The 17476-nt window shown below is 47.1% G+C and overlaps 1 protein-coding gene across 13 annotated transcripts in view; it reads right to left on the reverse strand.

The window, feature by feature from the left end:
• Positions 1-159: 159 nt before the first annotated feature.
• Positions 160-17476, reverse strand: part of ODF2 (outer dense fiber of sperm tails 2) — a 57360-nt gene continuing 40043 nt past the window's right edge. For 10 of the 13 annotated variants that reach the window (XM_006154000.3, XM_014589988.2, XM_014589987.2 and 7 more), the window contains 8 exons: positions 15087-15222; positions 10063-10173; positions 9795-9899; positions 8480-8638; positions 7070-7170; positions 4816-4978; positions 4323-4448; positions 160-1310 (listed from right to left, as the gene is read on the reverse strand). In XM_006154000.3, coding sequence (XP_006154062.2) covers positions 1122-1310; positions 4323-4448; positions 4816-4978; positions 7070-7170; positions 8480-8638; positions 9795-9899; positions 10063-10173; positions 15087-15222 — 1090 coding nt within the window. In that variant the 3' untranslated portion in view covers positions 160-1121. Of the gene's footprint in view, positions 1311-4322; positions 4449-4815; positions 4979-7069; positions 7171-8308; positions 8639-9794; positions 9900-10062; positions 10174-15086; positions 15223-17476 lie in introns of those variants that run through there. The other 3 variants (XM_027774021.1, XM_006154006.2, XM_006154009.3) reach the window with 2 other exon arrangements.

Raw genomic sequence — 17476 nt, forward strand, 5'->3', positions numbered from 1 at the left:
TCTGTCTCTCCTGCGAGCTCAAGCACCCTATGACAAAAGTTGTTCATTTTTCTTTTAAATACAAAAAATGTGAAGAGAACAAAAATAGCCTCCAATCATATTCAAGAACCAATTAACATTTTAAAATAAAATATATACACATCCTCCATTTTCTTCCTGACAGCTACAGTGGTCTGCCCTGAAGTACCGAGTGATGCCTTACAAAGTCCATCTCCTCCACACGCCTCATGATTAGAATGTGCTAGAACACAAGGAGAAAGAACCATTCTGGACTGAAATGAAATCAAAAGCCTCCTGTGTCAAGTACCAGAAACTTGAAAACTTTTAATGGCTCTCCTGCAGCATTTTCACTTAGTCTTTTTTAGAAGAGGGATGGGGGTAGGTGGGTAAAGGAAATCATCTAGTGGAGCTTTAAATAAGTGATTATAAAAGTACTTTGTAAAACCACAGAGATAGTTCAAGAATAAATGCAATCCAGAAATATAAACCAGGCAAAGAAAAATGAAAATCAATGAGATTGGAGTTCCACTTGTAAAAGGCCAAATGGCACAAGTCCTCAAGGCTCTCTACTGAAGTGACTCGGGGTAAGTGTCTCAAGAAATCTCAGGTGTCAGAGGTTTCCACGCGGCTTGGGAAGGGAGCCCTGGGAAAACATCACACCACTGAAATAAGAAAAAAAGCAAGTGGAGATGTTCACGGCCTGCCAGGGTGGGGGCTCCTGCTGGCGGAGGTCAGAGAAAGCCCAAGAGAGAGATTCCAAAAACGATGAGGCTAGAAGAAACTGGAAGAGAAAGCCCAGTCCAAACACTCTTTTAAGAAGGATGGAGCAAAGTCACTGAGAATTAAAAACCTAGTACCCTAACATGGTAAGAAATTTAAGGCCTGTCAAGGCAACTAAAAAACTTCTATCAGGCAACTGTATCAGGAAGAAGAGAACCGAGTCCTTCCTGTTTCATACTCTGCTGATTTAGGGACTTTTCCAAGACCAGTAGCTATGGACAAGACCCTGAACACGCTTTGTCGCTGGAAGAGAGGAAAACCCACAGGCTTCCCAGCTATGACTTGGCAACTCCTTAGCTCCCAGGGCATCAGTCAGGGCTCCAGGCCCCAGATAGGCACTTTCAGACAGGAGGAGATCGGGAGCGGATGGGGGAGCTGGTCAGGTAGGTGGTGTAGGGACTGTCCCCAAACACGTTGGCGTACGAGGACTTGAGGAACTGGACGTAGTTCTGCATACTGCGGTTGGTGCTCTCCGACTGCTCCAGGCGATCTTTCAGGTCTTGTAGCCGGCTCTGGTAGCGGCGGTCTGCCTAAGAGAAGCAGAACAGGAACCCAGTGTGTGAAGTGTCCAGAAATGCAAACCCTCTGAGACATAGGGACTTTATTTATTTTAATTTGATCAGAAAGGGACAGAGTGAGAGAGAGAAGGAAAGTGAGAAAACAAACCACCAGATACGGGATTTGAACCATGGTCAGCCATGTGGGAGTCCAGCACCCTTAACCACCATGCCACCTGCTGGCCCCCTGGGTGAGTTTTAAGTCACTGGGTCCAAGACTTGAACAACAGTCGACTATGTGGGAGTCCAGGAATGTAATTATGTCATTTGCTGGTCCCTATTTTTGAAAAAATTCTAAGCTGGAGCCAGCATGCAGTATGATGGTTAAGGTACTGGACTCCTACATGGCCCAACTGTGGATCAAGTCCCAGACATGGCAGTTTGCCTTTTCACTTTTCTTCTCTCTGGTCAAATGAAAAACAATAATAATAAATAAAATTAAATAAATAATTTTGGTATTTTAAAAAATAATCATTTAATTATTTACTTAAATTTGACCAGAGAGGGAGAGAGTGAGAAAGAGTAAGAGAGACAAAAACTGAGAAGGCAACCCATGAGGTCCAAGACTCGAACCGCGGTCAGCCATGTGGGAGTCCAGCACCCTTAACCACCATGCCACCTGCTGGCCCTAATTTTTGTATTTTTTTCTTAAAGAATTATTTTATTAACTTCATTTATTCATTTGTTTATTTTTAGTTTTTTTTGAGAGTTCTTTTTTTGCTATAGGGCGCATGCGCTCACCAGACAGAGACAGAGAGACAGGAAGCGAGAAATCACCCCCCAGGGGGGATGGCCACGCCACAATCCCTTCTCCTCCATTCTCCTCTCAGGATCTTGGGCATGCATGCACATGCACCCGGCGTGAGTTTAAGCCACGGGGTCCGGGACTCAAACCATGGTCGACTACATGGGAGTCCAGCGACATAGCCATTATGCCTACTGCTGGTCCCATTTAAAAATTTTTTTAAACTTTATTTATTTATTTATTTAAATTTGACCAGAGAGGAACAGAGTGAATGAGTGAGCAAGAGAGAGAGAAATCAAGCGCCAGGTCTGGGACTTGAACCATGGTCGACCATGGGGGAGTCCAATGCTCTTAACTACCATGCCACCTACCAGCCCACATTTGTTTATTTTAATTTCACCAGAGAGAGACAGAGTAAGAGAGAGAGAGAGAGGGAAAATGAGAAAGCAAGCAACCAGGTCCGGGACTTGAACCATGTCGGCCAGGTGGGAGTCCAGTGCTCTTAACAACCACACCATCTGCTGACCCCAAATAAATAATTTTTAAAAAAACTTTATTCATTTATTATTATTCTTCTATTTGAACAGGAGTAATAGCAAGAGAGAGAATGAGAAAGCAAGCTGCCAGGTCTGAGACTTGAACTGTGGTCAGCCATGTGGGAGTGTCCAGTGCCTTAACCATCACAATACCTGCTGTTCCCCCTAAATGATATCTTAATATAGTTTTTTTTTTTTAATAATTCTGGGTTTTTTAGGAATTATTTTATTTAACTTTATTTTTATTTATGTATATATTTTTTAATTTGATCAGAGAGGAACAGAGTGAGGGGGAGAGAGAGAGGAAGAGGGAAAGTGAGAAAGCAAGCTACCAGGTCCATAACTCAAACCGTGGTCAGCCATGGGGAGTCCAGCGCCCTTAACCACCACACCAACTGCCGGCCCCAATATAGTTGTTTTTTTTAAAAAAGGTTGGGACCAGCATATGACATAGTGTTTACGTTGCTGGATTCACACATGGTCGACCCTGGTTCGAGTCTTGAGCCTGGTGGCTTCAAACTCATGCTGGGTACATGTGTATGCATGCCCAAGAGCCTGAGATCCCAGGAGGAGACAGGATTGTGGCATGGCCATCCCGAGGGGGTATTTCTCATCTTCCCTCTCACTGTCTCTCTCTCTCTCTCATGAGTGCTCACGCCCTAAGACAAAAACCTCTAAAAACAAAAAAAAAAGGAGGGGAGACCAACAAATGGCATAATGGTTACATCACTGAACTTTCATACAATCAACCACAGTTTGAGTCTCAGACCCAGGGGCTTAAAACTCATGCTAGGTGCATGTGTGTATGTGCCCAAAATCCCAAGAAAACGGAGAAGAAGGGATTGTGGTGTGGCTACCCCACCCAGGGGGTGATTTCTCTCTGTCTCTCTGGTAAGCACACATACCTACAGCAAAAATCTTTTTTTTTTTTAATTTTATTTAGGGCTGGCTAGTGGCATGGTGGTTAAGGGCACTGGTTCTAGGACCAGCAGTTGGTATAATGGCTATGTTGTTGCTAGACTCCCATGTAGTCGACTGTGGTTCGAATCCCAGACCCGATGGCTTAAACTCACGCTGGGTACGTGTGCGTGCATGCCCAAGATCCCAAGAGGAGAATGGAGGAGAAGGGATTGCGGCATGGCCATCCCCCTGGGGGGTAATTTCTCGCTTTCTGTCTCTCTGTCTCTCTCTGTCTTTCCGGCGAGTGCACGCACCCTATAGCAAAAACCTCTCAAATAAATAAATAAATAAATAAATAAATAAATAAATAAACTTAAAAGGAGAAAAGGACCTAATTAGGATATCCTTAAGGGATAGGAAAACAAATAAAATCATATCATATTTATGAAAACAACACAGGGCCAGGCAGGTGGTTATTGGTTATGGCAGCAGGATCCCACATGACTGAATGCTCAATTCGAGTCCTGGACCCAGCAGCTTGAGAAAAACACTGAGTGTGTATGGGCACACAAGATGAAAATCCTGAGGAAAATGGAGGAGAAAGAATTGTGGCGTGGTCATTTCCCCTGGGGGGTACTTTCTCACTTTTTCTTTCTCCCTGTCTTTCTATAGCAAGTGCATGCACCCTGTAACAAACTAACAATAGAAAAGACAACATAACCCCTCACCCTGCAGGCCCCAAGGAAGCTAAACTCCCATTCTGCTCTCCTTTCTTCCAGCCCGTTGACCTCCAGCCCAACTCACATCGTCCCGGCTCCGCCGCAGCTGGCTGAGTTCCGTTTTGGTTCTGCTCAGCTGGGTCTCAAGGTCCAGGATTTTGTTCTGGGAGGCTCGCTCCTTGGAAAGGGCATGCTCCTTGGTTTGCTCCACCTGCATAAAAGGCACATGGTGGGGCTGGGTTACCTGACGGGGACCTGGCAAAGAGAACGCTGGGCTACTCCAGCTCTCTGGAGCCAGCAATGGGGATGATTTCTGCAACACACTTTACCTGCCCTCTCCCACACCCCAGAAGTCATCACTTACGATGTCGTAAACTTGAGTCCCAAGACGATGGTAAGTAATGAGCAGGCATCACATATAAAGTGCTGAGCCCCCTACCATAAATAATCACTTGGCCATGCCAATAAATTCCCAAGGCAAATAGTACTAACCACCTTTTTAGATGGGGAAATAGACTGAGAGGCTTGATGATTTGTCCAAGGTCACAGAGCTAGACAGTAATGGAATTGGGACTAACCTGCCTCCTGGCATCTTCAATGGCACTCTCCAACTGCCTCGCCAGGGACCCACATTCACGGGTTTTCTCCTCCAGTCGCAGCTGGGACTGGTGGATTGCCTCCTCCCTCTTGGCAATCACCTGTAGGAACTCGATATTCTGGGCGCTGGTCGCCTCCAGTTTCCTAGGTGGAAGCACTCAATCAGATCTGGCACATAACCCCACCTGTCACGTTCTACCCCGCCAGGGGGCTGTCGGTCACCCCTGGTCTGGGGATCTCCTGGTGCCAAGAATCTCCAAGGAGGCACAGGAATTAACCAAAGAACTCTGCAGAACAGCAAGGCGGCCCGGGAACTGCGCGACTGGAGCTGCTGGTACGAGGCAGTGGCGAGAGTGCACAAAGCAAGGAGGCTACCGTGGGTTGTGCTGCATGTGTCTCTCTCCAGGGAGCACAGCGGCCTGTAGGAAGGTGGTGCCACCGTTATCCACCACTAGGTAATGAAGAAACTCAGCCTCAGAAGACAAGGTTGCTGGCCTGGGTCAGTCACCCAAACCCACGCCCTCACCTTGTGCTGCTCACTGCCGCCTCCCTCACCAAAGGGCCTTCGACTGGACCACTCAGTATCTTATGTGATCGGCCATGGGGCAGCGATGCCAATAGACACACACTGTTCCCAGAGGAGTTCCAGAATGCCTTCCAATTTAAGGAGCTCTGTAAGTCTGCTGAATCTAGCTGCTTGTTCGAAGCCAGCAGAGTAGGGCAAACAAGAAGCCCAGGAGGAGGCTATCTGGTTCCAACCACCCTGCAGGCTGAATTAGCCCTCCGGAGTACTGAAGTCCTCCTGGGACTTCAGCCCTTCGCCTCAGAAACTACGACTGGGGTCAGGTCCAGATGGCTTTAGCCCCCTTCTCACATGCTCACACAAGCTCTGGAGGAAGATAGGAACAGGTCTAAGTCACAACTTGGCCAGGCACCAGCTATGTGACCTTGAGTGAGTCATGTCACTCTCCCTGAGCTTAGTGTCATCTTACTTAAAACTGGGATACTGGGACCAGCAGTTAGCGTAATGGCTATGTCACTGGACTCCCATGTAGTCGACCGTGGTTCGAGTCCTAGAACTGGCGGCTTAAACTCATGCTGGGCGCGTGTGCATGCGTGCCCAAGGTCCCAAGGGGAGAATGGAGGGGAAGGGATTGTGGCATGGCCATCCCCCTGGGGGGTGATTTCTCACTTTCTATCTCTGTCTCTCTCTGTCTTTCTGGCGAGCACATGTGCCCTATAGCAAAACCTCAAAAAAAAACAAACAAACAAACAAAAAAAAAAACTGGGATACTACCACCTAATTAATGGGATCTACTCATCTATACTGAGCATTTCTCTATCCTAGGTAAAGCTCTAAGCTCTTTACAAGGGTTATCTCAGAGACTCACAAGAGCCCCAGGGCCTAGAGTGTCATCCCAGACTTGGTCTTTTTCTCAAGATGAGGAAACTGAGGCCTATAGGAGTCACGTGATTTGTTCAAGATCACAGTGCAGGGCTGGACAGGACATGGGTAAAATGGGACACTGAGAAGCTGACCCATGTGGGAAGGTTCAGGATTCATGACCAGAGACTTCCCTGTGTACAGCAAGCATGTCTGTGCCCACGATCCAGGGCTGGCTAAGGCTGGGGTGGATTATACAATCAAGACCTGTGGGGTGGGGCTGTGTATCTCTCTCCATTTCTCTTATTCATGGAAGAGATAAACTTTAAAAAAAGAAAAGTTAAAAAAGAAAAAAATCATAGTGCAGGTTAAGTGGCAGAGCTGGGACCAAAGCTTCTGCAGAGAAGGCCAGGGCTTCTAATTCTAATGATATACTCATCACCTCTGACTGCCTCCAACAGCCCATAAGTACCAGGAAACGGACAGGAAGGATGATCAGGAATGAAGGGCAGAAGGGGGAAAGGCTCCCTACCAGGGGGCGCTGGCAGCCCCATTCAGACTGGACCCTGCTGGTTTGCTCAGATCCAGTGTGCTTTGTGACAGGTGGTGTCTACAAGCTGTCTCATCCAGATCACATGCTATGAGCATCTCCCCCAGGCTGCAAGACCAGCTTCCTCTCTCCCATAATGCTTACCACTGAAATGGAAGCAGCTTTTCCTTGGAGGTCTGACTATTCCCTTCCAGGGCCCTGAGTCCCTCAAACACTTCCAGACACTAAGCACGGAGCAGCTAAGCAGCAGAAAGTCTCAGGTCCTAGGAAGAGGACAGACATGGGACCGAGTGCCTCTAACCTCTCCAGTTCATCGACCTTCAGACTCAGCTGTTTATTTTCCTTCTGGGAAGCCTGCTGTTTCTCTCTCGCCATCTCCAGCTTGTCCCCCTGATGTTCGATCTAAAATGACAGGAACACAGGCTGGTTTATAAAAGAACTTCCCGGAATAGCCCTCCCTTTTCCCTGTGACCTGTCATCCACACCCAGGAAAGAGGCACGCTGCTCTCAGCAGGCGTCCAAGGCTCAATGCACAACCTGGAGGAGAGAGGAGAGCAGGGATAGGTCAGGCCTGACTCCAGAGACAAGGCTTTCCCACCCTCGGGGAAGCCAGGCTCAATGCAATAGAACCATGACGACACTTTCTTGAGCAGGAGAGGCCACCCCGAGGCCCGGTGGATCTGGGGCAGACATGAGAAGGCAGAAGCAGACGGCAAGCCTAACTGGCTTATGCGACAGACCATGAAGCTTTATCAGTTGATACCACCGATGCCCACTTCACTGGGGACAAGTACAGGCAAGACGATGGGAACTCTATCAATTCTCCCATGAGTGCAAGTTTGAGAATTTACCCAGAGGGCTGCTTTGCACGGAAGCCTCGGTATCAGGGGCTGGATGGGCTTCAGAGTGTTCAGGTTCAATAGAGAAGGTGGGAGATTTAAGAGTACTGAGAACATGGGCTTGGGAACCAGCTAATCCACAGGCTTGGAACTCAGCTGGCTCTAAATACTAGCTCTGCGACATTAGGAAATTACTCCCCCCCACTGTGCCTTGGGCTGCTTTCTGTATAGTGGGGAAAATAATCAATACACCTCACAAAGTTCCTGGGGGATTAAATGAGGGAATGCTGGAGCCCAGAGTAGGTGTTCGAAACACGGCAGCTCCTTGTATTATTATCGCAGGAAGCAGGTCAAGAGATGGTGAGCACCTTGCCCATGGTCACACTGCAAAGGGGTAGCACGTAATGCAGGTGGCAGGCGAGTTCCCAGCCACCCAGAGGCGGACTGCTTCTGGCAGAAAGGCCCTGCCTGCTGCTCTTTCAAGACAGACTCTCAGGCAGTGACCTGCTCAGGAAGGACAGACAGCTAAAGCCAGAGAAAGGTGGAAGAAAGGAAGCCCAGGGTGCGGCACCCGGAGTCTCAGGTCTGGGGAGGGCGGAGGATGGCAGCGGGGCGTCGGGGTGGAGGCAGGCAGAGGAAGGCAAAGGACTCCAAGCGCGTGGCGGCTCCTATGGCTACAATCACTGTGTGCACACACGAGGCATTTGGCACACCAGACTTTTATTTCACAGCACTGATGATAGCGCACTCCTTTCAGAAAGCGGCAGCCAAGAAAAAAGGAAGAGGTCCTCCCTTGGGGGGCGTGCAGCTCATCTCGGTAAGCGAGCCCCTGCTCGGGCCAGGTCGTGGGACCCTTTCTGCCAGTCCCTTACCCGGCTGCGCAGGTCTGAGATGATGGCCGTGAGGTCGATGTTCTTCCTCTCGTAGCCCTGCAGCTGGTCTTGGCACTCGGCCAGCTTCGCCTCTGTGATCTTGAGGATGTCAGGCAGCTGCTGCAGGTCAGCCAGCTGGGACTGGAACTGTCGACGTGCCTGGAGAGGGGGAGAAAGCCACTGCTGGGAAGGGCCCGGCTGCAGGCGGGGCCAGGCAGAGTCTCAGAGACTCAGGATTCCACAGTATGGCACGCCCTCCTCGCAGGCACCTGAGCAGGTGTCCAGCTGCTCTTGGAGGGGACACATTTGGGCCTGACTTGCCACTTTAGTCGTCAATTAAGAATGGTAATCACATAGTAAGTATTGGGGCCAGGAACTGTGCTAGGGCTGTCTGCAGTTGCTCTTTTAATTCAGATAACAATTATAAAGTAGGTACTGTTGTCCCCATGCAAGGACACTAAGGATCAAGGGAGTAAAGGCATTTGCCTGAGGCCACTCAGTAAAAAGTGAAAAGCCAGGACCTAAAAGTCTAACCCAACTCCCAAGCCCCTCAGAAGGCAATCTTGAAGCCAGAAGGAAAGGAAAGAGCCCTCTGGTCTCAGTCCATCCTTATACGTAACAAGGAGACTGGGGACAGTAAGGGCCCAAGGTTACGAAACAAATCAGTGGCAGGGTCCAGACTCAGCTCATCTCCAAGGCTGCCATTAAGATGATCCCTTATGTTTTGTTAGGCAAATCATCTCTAGAAAAATAAAGCTCTTTGGGAAAGGGATAGCAGATATAAATTTTAGTTGGCAAAAATAAAGACATTGGGGCCAGCAGGTGGTATGGAGGTTAAGGTGCTGGATCCCATATGGCTGACAGCACAGTTAAGAGTCCCAGACCCAGCAGTTTGAAAATCATGCTGGGCACATGTGAGTATGTGCCCAAAATCCCGAGAGGAAATAGAGGAGAAGAGATTGTGGCATGGCCATCACCCCTGGGGGGTGATTTCTCATTTCCCTCTCTGTCTCTCTCTGACTAGCACATGCCCTATAGCAAAACCAAAAACTAAAATAAAATGAAGACACTGCATGGAATAAAAAAGGCATGCCCAAGATCTAGCGTACCTGTGCATATGAGTCTATTTGGAAGTCCAAACAGCTTTTGTTCCTTTAAGGAAATTGAAGAAGATAAAGAAGAAAACCAGGAGGGAAAAGGAGAAAGCCCTTCATCTTTGTTCAAATCAGGTAGCCAACAAAGGGGACAGGCTCACAGTCACAGAATGTGACACTCTAATTGGGCAGGGGAAGGGAGTGAGGAGGGGGAGCAGTACCGCCTCAATCTCTTTGTTCATCTCATCTTTAAGGATCTTGTTCTCTTTGTCGCAGCGTTCTAGTTGGGCAGCCACCTCATCAGCCTCCAGCCTGGTCTTCATCACCTAGGGACCAATGGTGCAATGGACCATCTTGGGCAGAACTTAGTTCTCATGAAAACCACCTGCCATACCCAACCCTTCCCAGGAGAGGCCTGGGGGGAGGACCCCCAGTTTGACAGAGGAGGGATGGGTGCTGCACAGAAGGCCAGGACAACAAGAGGCCTACCTGACTCTTATAGTTGTCAATCATCCCCTCGTAGTTCTTCACCGACGCCTTTAGCTGCTGGACCTCAAGGTGTGCCTGATTGAGCTTGTCCTCCATCGGGGCAAAGCTGGCCTGGAAGAGATGGCCCGTGAGTGACCAACAGGAAAGCACCATCCAAAGGGAAGGCCCTTACTGAGTAAGTCACCTAATGTGACCAACTGAGGGAATAGCAACGCAAATAAACGACTTCTGTGGGGGTTTTTATGTCAAAAGCAAGACATAATCACTACAGAAAATGGAGAGAAGATCAGGATGCAATAGCTGTGCTCAATGCCCTGGAATATGGCTATATACTGATGACCGGGTAGCCTTTTATTAGGTTGTTGGGAAAGTTGAGATATATTTTTCTATGTCTTTCTATGTAAAAATGCGCCATGACTTTCTCAACAACCCAATATTTTTCCAAAAAGAATGAGATTATAGTGCTTTTCAATTGCTTTTTTTACCCCAAGCCACCACGTCGAGGACTTGACCTACACAGTCAGCCATGTGAGATGCAGTCATCATAACCTCTACACCATCATGCTAGCCTACAATCTGTAATGTGCTTTTTTTTTTTTTTTTTTTGAGAGGTTTTTGCTACAGAGTACATGTGCTTGCTAGAAGGACAGACAGAAAGCAAGAAATCACCCCCCAGGAGGGATGGCCACTCACAATCCCTTCTCTCTCCAGTCTCCTCTCGGGATCTTGGGCACACATGCACACGTGCCCAGCATGAGTTTAAGCCACCGGGTCTGGGACTCAAACTGCAGTCGACTACATGGGAGTCCAGCAACATAGCAATTATGCCAACTGCTGGTCCTGCAATATGCTGTTTAAATTAATACATTGTGAACTTTTTCAACAGTTAGTAAATGCTCTCTTATAGTCCAAATGTTCACTCACTTTAGATGGGATAGTATAACTCATACTATGGGATAGTATGAGTTTAAGCCACCAGGTCCGGCACCTCAATACAATGAAGTAAGTAGTCACTTAAAGGGGACCAGCAGTTGACATAATGGCTATGTCGCTGGATTCCCATATATCGACCATGGTTCAAGTCCCGGACCTGGTGGCTTAAACTCATGCTGGATGCATGTCTGTACATGCCCAAGATCCTGAGAGGAGAAGGTGTTACAGTGTGGCTGTCCCTCCTGGGGCATAATTTCTGATTTTCTGTCTCTCTGTCTCTTTCTGGTCAGCACGCCCTATAGCAAAACCCACATAGCTGACCATACAGTTCAAGTCCCAGTCTGGAGTCCTGAGAAACACACCAGGCACCTGTGCATGCACAAAATTCCAAAAAGAGGGAGAGATGGAAGAAAAGGGAAGGGACTGTGGCTTGATCATCCCCCAAAGGGGGTGCTTTCTCACTTTCTCTGTCTGTCTCTCTCAAGCCTCAAGCGAGTACATGTACCCTCTAAAACAAACCTAAAAATAAAAAGGATAATGGACAGATGAATGGATATATATATGCTCAAATATGTATGTCAGTAATCAGGGGCACTGGACTTCCACATGGCCAACCGCAGTTTGAGTCACAGACCTGGCAGCTTGCTTTCTCATTTTCTTTCTCTCTCCCCCTCTCTGGTCAAATTCAAATAAATAAATAAAGTTAAATAAAATAATTCTTGGGACCAGCAGTTAGTGTAATGGCTATGTCGCTAAACTCCCATGAAGTCGACCGCGGTTCGAGTCCTGGATCTGGTGGCTTTAACTCATGCCGGGCGCGTGTGCGTGCGTGTATACGTGCATGCCCAAGATCCCGAGAGGAGAATGGAGGAGAAGGGATTGCAGTGTGGCCATCCCCCCTGGGGGCAGGGATTTCTCACTTTTTTTTTTTTTTTTTGAAGAGGTTTTTGCTATAGGGTGCGTGCGCTCGCCAGAAAGAGAGAGACAGAGAGACAGAAAGCGAGAAATCACCCCCCAGGGGGGATGGTCACGCTGCAATCCCTTCTCCTCCATTCTCCTCTTGGGATCTTGGGCAGGCACGCATGCACATGCGCCCGGCATGAGTTTAAGCCGCCAGGTCTGGAACTTGAAACGCGGTCCACTACATGGGAGTCCAGGGACATAGCCATTACACTAACTGCTGGTCCCAGGGGATTTCTCACTTTTTGTCTCTCTGTCTCTCTCTGTCTTTCTGATGAGTGGATATGCCCTATAGCAAAAAACACTTCTCAAAAAAAAAAAAAAAAGAAAGAAAGAAAATAATGTCTACATTTTGAATGGCCATTCTACTATATGATGGACCATGCTATAATCAATTCCCTAATTTTTAGACTGGAAAGTTGTTCTTAGTTTATCCAATAATTGCACTATAATAAGACACTACTGCACTCCCATCAGAGTGGCTAAAATAAAAAAGACTGCTAATACCACGTGTTAGTACTGAGACATGAAGGTACTGTTTTTTTTTTTTTTTAATTTATTTGTTATTATTATTATTCTTTTTCAATTTGATCAGACAGAGTAAGAGAGAGAAGAGAGAAAGCAAGCCACCAGGTCTGGGACTCGAACTATAGTTGGCCATGAGGGATTCCAGCCCCTCTAACCACCATGCCACTTGCCAGTCCTGAGACATGGAGAAACAGTTAAACTCTAACATATCGCTGACTGGAGTACAAACTTACATAGCTATTACATCATCAGAAAAGTCATGACATATTTTTCTACATGTTTCTATGCAAAAATATGTCATGACTTTTCCAATAACCCAATACTTTATAACTTTACTCTTTGGTAACATCTACAATGCTGACCAGCGCATACCACCTGATGACCTGGTGATCCTACTTCAGGTTATCTCGTCAATCAAACGCACCAATACAAGCACCAAAAGATATGCCAAGAAATTCACAGCAGCACTATGGAGACGAGTCAAACAGCAGCCGACACAAGGGTGGATAAATACACTGTCGAGTGTCCATGTAACAGCACGCCCAACAGCACTGAGAATAAACTGCTACACAGGGCAGGGGCGACTCTGCAAACACGCTTGAAGACAAGCCAGGCTCAAGAGCACATCAGCTATACACACCGAGCTATAAACTCAAAACCAGGACGGGCTACGTGGCATGGCAGTACATCCCTGCCCAAGAGAAGCTGGATGTCTACCACAGGTTCTGGCCTGCACATGTCCAGCATGCGCACCCAGGATCCTGGCTGGCTGGCAAGGTTCGGACAGAGGTGTGAAGCTCTGTTGAGGGTGTTTGCTTCTCTTTCTGTATTGATCAAATTGAAAAATAATGTTTTCATGTTAGGTAAATTCTCTTTACAAGCCAAATGCTGTATAGTGATTGAATGCTTTTAAAAAAATGATAATAAAAAAATAAGAATCAGAAAAAAAATGAAAAGCTATTTGATGATGATGTGGATAGTAGTATCTTTGTCTTGACTGATATGCATGGTAATCATGCTGGAAAAAGAAATGTTATACATGTAAAGATATATGTGATTTAACAAAACTTTTTTTAATTTAAAAAAGAATTAGTTTAAGGATTCTAATGATTTCTATAAAACATGCTGAAAATGAAAAAAATGAGTTAAAATGATGCTTAAACTGGCAAATAATGACATAAAAAATAAAAATAAAAATTCAAAATTCAAAAACTGGAGTTGGCAGGTGGTATGGTAGGTTAAGGGTGCTGGACTCCCACATGGCTGACTACAATTCGAGTCCTGGACCTGGCGGCTTGCTTTCTCATTTTCCCTCTCACTCTCTCGCTCTCTTGCGCTGTCCCTCTCTGGTCAAATTATAATAAACAAACAAACAAACAAATAAAGTTACATAAATAATTATTTGAAAAAAAAAGTCCAGGGGCCGGCAGTTGGCGTGGTGTTTAGGAGCGCTGGACTCCCACATGGACAACTCTAGTTCGAGTCCCGGGCCTGGTGGCTTGCTTTCTCAACTTTCCCCCTCTCTCTCACTGTCCATTTTTAGTCAAATTTAAATTAATTATTTAAAAAGTCCAAAACCCACAGGGGCGAGCAGGTAGTGTGGTGGTTAAGGTGCTGGACTCCTGCATGGCTGACCATGGTTCGAATCCCTGACCTGCAGCTTGCTTTCTGTTTCCCTCTCTCTGTCTTTCTTTCTCTCTCTCTCTGGAAAGCACATGTGCCCTTTGGCAAATGAAAATAGTAACAATAATAATAAATAAAATTAAATAATTCTTTAACAAAAAGAAAAAGTTCAAAACCACAAACTCTATCTGTGATGACCGAAGTCAGGATAGCAGTTGGCTTTGCAGGCGTGCTGATAACCAAGAGTGGTCACTAGGATCCTGATAAGGTTTGATCAGAGTCACTATCTGTTAGCCTTCTTTAAAATCAATCTCCATAATGAAAAAACAAAATTAGTAAAAAAAAAATAACTAAACCTAGATGTCACTGCCCATGTCAATAAAAACCAAGCTCAAATGTGTGTGAAATGTCTGCCACTTGCCGCTGGCATGCTGGGAAGGTGTACAGCAGAGGTGACGAGCTAGGGCCCCAGAGCCAGCCTCAGGCTCAGACGCCGGCTCCAGCACTCTGGGGCAAAATCCAGCCTGAAACTTGACCTCTCTCTAAACCTCAGTTTGTTATTCTTATCTCAAATGGCAATAATCACCACATTACTGAAGATTTCAGTGAGAAGTAACATTTGTGAAGGAGCCCAGAGATCCCCAGGAAAGCCAATGTCACACACGATAGTGATGCCATGGCATATGCGCAGACCGAGTGTGGCAGGATAAGCATTTCACGAGCATCACATTTTCCCAAGGTCCTCACTTTCTCTTGCTAAAGAAAGAGTGGCCATGAAGGTGAAACGTCTCACCCAGGTCCTACAGCTAGGAAGAGGCAGAGTTAGGACTTGAACCCAGGCCTTTCTTACTCAAGAGCACTCCCACCTAATTGTGCTGCTGCCTAGGCCCCCGGAAGACCCTCTTCTCATCTCTGTGCTAACCAAGCCCACTCTGCCTGTCCTCTACTCAAGTGCCCAGTGCCCAGCACTCGCTGCCTACCTTCAGCCTCTCGTTCTCCAGCTTGAACGCGGAATACTCTGCAGTCTGACGGTGTAGTCTCTCCACTAGGCTGTCCCGGTCTTCCCGCATCTTCTCCTCCAAGGTTTGTTGCTGGTTTACAAGATCTGTCACCCGGCTGGAAGGATGCAAGTGAGAGCACACACACAGGATCAACTGCCCTGGTTCTAAGGAGCTTGGGGCTTCATGCAAAGTGGGGCCTCGTCCCTACCTGGACCACACCCCACTGTCTGCTCCCACTCTGTCCCGTCATGGCATTGCTGTGCTACATTTGAGTGCCAAATCCTTCACCCCTAGAGCATCCTCTGAGATTTGTCTCCTACCGCCCTTCTAGAAAGCTGCCTACAGTTTAATAGTAAGTAATGACTAGTTAGGGTGGGTGTCCTTTCTGATCCTCTCATGAGGCCAAGACACTCCCTGAAGACAAGGACAAAGACATGACCTCTTCCCAGCTTCCCATGGCATCTCCCTCATCTCTCAGCCCACTGGGTCATAAAGTTAGGACAGATTCCTCCTAATCCTTCCCTAGACTCCCAGGCTGGCAGCCAGGGTCACTGCCCAGGCACTCCCCTCGGGCAGGGCAGATAGCCACTGGGCTTTATCCCTTGCGGTAGAGGATAGGCCTCATGAGCAGCTGTGGGAAGAGGCGTGAGTGAGGAGAAAGATCCCCACCCCGGAAACTGCGACCAGCCTCTCCTCCTTCCTCTCCCTTCCTCACTCATAAGCAAGAGAGAAACAGAGAGATAGCACTCCCAACGGGGTCTCGATGTGGCGATCACCCAAGCTACAGTCAGTCCCAGATCATGGACGCAATGTGCCCCACTCAGAGGTACCCAGATGCAAACCAGGAACCTTTCCATGTGGGCCAGCCTTACCGAGTGCCAAGTTTGACCTCTGCACCACTGTCTGGCCCCTACATCTCTATCTTTTTTTTTTTGAGAGGTTTTTGCTATAGGGCGTGTGTGACGGGGCCATGCAGGCAACACAAGCTGGTAAGGATGCTGCCTCCCATTCTAAGGCAAGGCCTGGACTGGGAAGAAACTGAGGCAAGGCCCAGTTTACGAGCTCTCCCTTGTGTCCTTGAACTGGCCGGTATTTAATTTCTCTGCCGTGAGTTTTACTGTTATTACTGTAACGTGTAAGGGTAAAACATCACCCCCAACCATTGCAATAAAGCCAATTAGTGATCTTGTAGGAATGTTGTTCCCTAAGACTGACAGGAGGACCAGGAAGTTTAAGATCCCCCACCTGTCTGTTTTTAAGCCAAAATTAACATATAGATTAAGTTAGTATAAACCAAATTAGCATTAGAAGCATATGTAGACTAAGTTAGTTTAAGGTTAGTTTTACTTACATACCCCTTGTTAAAGCTACAGGCCAAAGTTAACTCACACTAGCAAAGTCAGCACATTCACCACATAACAGAGACTCAGAGATAAAACAAAAGAACTCACTAATTGACAAGACTCAACAAACAAAATGCAGGAACCCACAGATTTATTAGAGGAAAAAGCCTGGATGGGACAACAGAATAAACAAAGCTGAGGGCTCCACAGAAAGATTAACCATTTTAGCTGGGAGTTCTTATCTAAAGCAACAGGTAGCTTTCAACTACAAAGAGTTTCTCATCCATGTGCTGTTGACTATGAAAAACTGCTAATAAAACATCCTGTGTTGTCTCCTGAGCTACAAGATCATCTTCCTTTCCCATATAAGATCATAGACTCACCCTCTATTGTTGTAATGTATAGATAGTCCATATATTAACTGTGTCTTTACTTAGCAAGACAAGATTTCCATCTAGGTCGTTGTAACCAGCAACGTTATCGCCCTGGCCCGGGACTAAAGTTATCAAACATCCTGCAAGCCCCCTCTTCAAAAGACTCTTCCCAGTAATCAAGATCTAAGAAGAAGATACAGCAGACAAATGGACTTCCTCATCCTGAGAACTGTGATTGACTTTGCCTGAGCTAACAAGACAAACAGCATGTTTTATAATTATTGCTTCCATGCTTTGTATACCCTGTTCCTTAGAGTAAATCTTTTACTGCCCCTCACCCATTTACTTGCATGTATCACATTTTCAATAAAAAGGCACGATGATTCCTAGCAGTTGTCACTCCTCAGAGAGCGATCTCTGGGAGTGTCCGGCTAAGGATGTGCATGAAAAGCATCGAGGCCTTAGTCTTCCTTTCTTTCCAGCGCCGCCTCCGTCGAGATAACCCACCCATGCCGAGGCTGGACCCCGGCACGTGTGCGCTCACCAGACAGACAGAGACATAGAGACAGAAAATGAGAAATCACTCCCCCAGGGGGGATGGTCACACTGCAATCCCTTCTCCTCCATTCTCCTCTCGGGATCTTGGGCATGC

This window comes from Tupaia chinensis, unplaced genomic scaffold (assembly GCF_000334495.1).
Source record: "Tupaia chinensis unplaced genomic scaffold, TupChi_1.0 Scaffold000394_1, whole genome shotgun sequence".
NCBI lineage: Eukaryota > Metazoa > Chordata > Mammalia > Scandentia > Tupaiidae > Tupaia > Tupaia belangeri.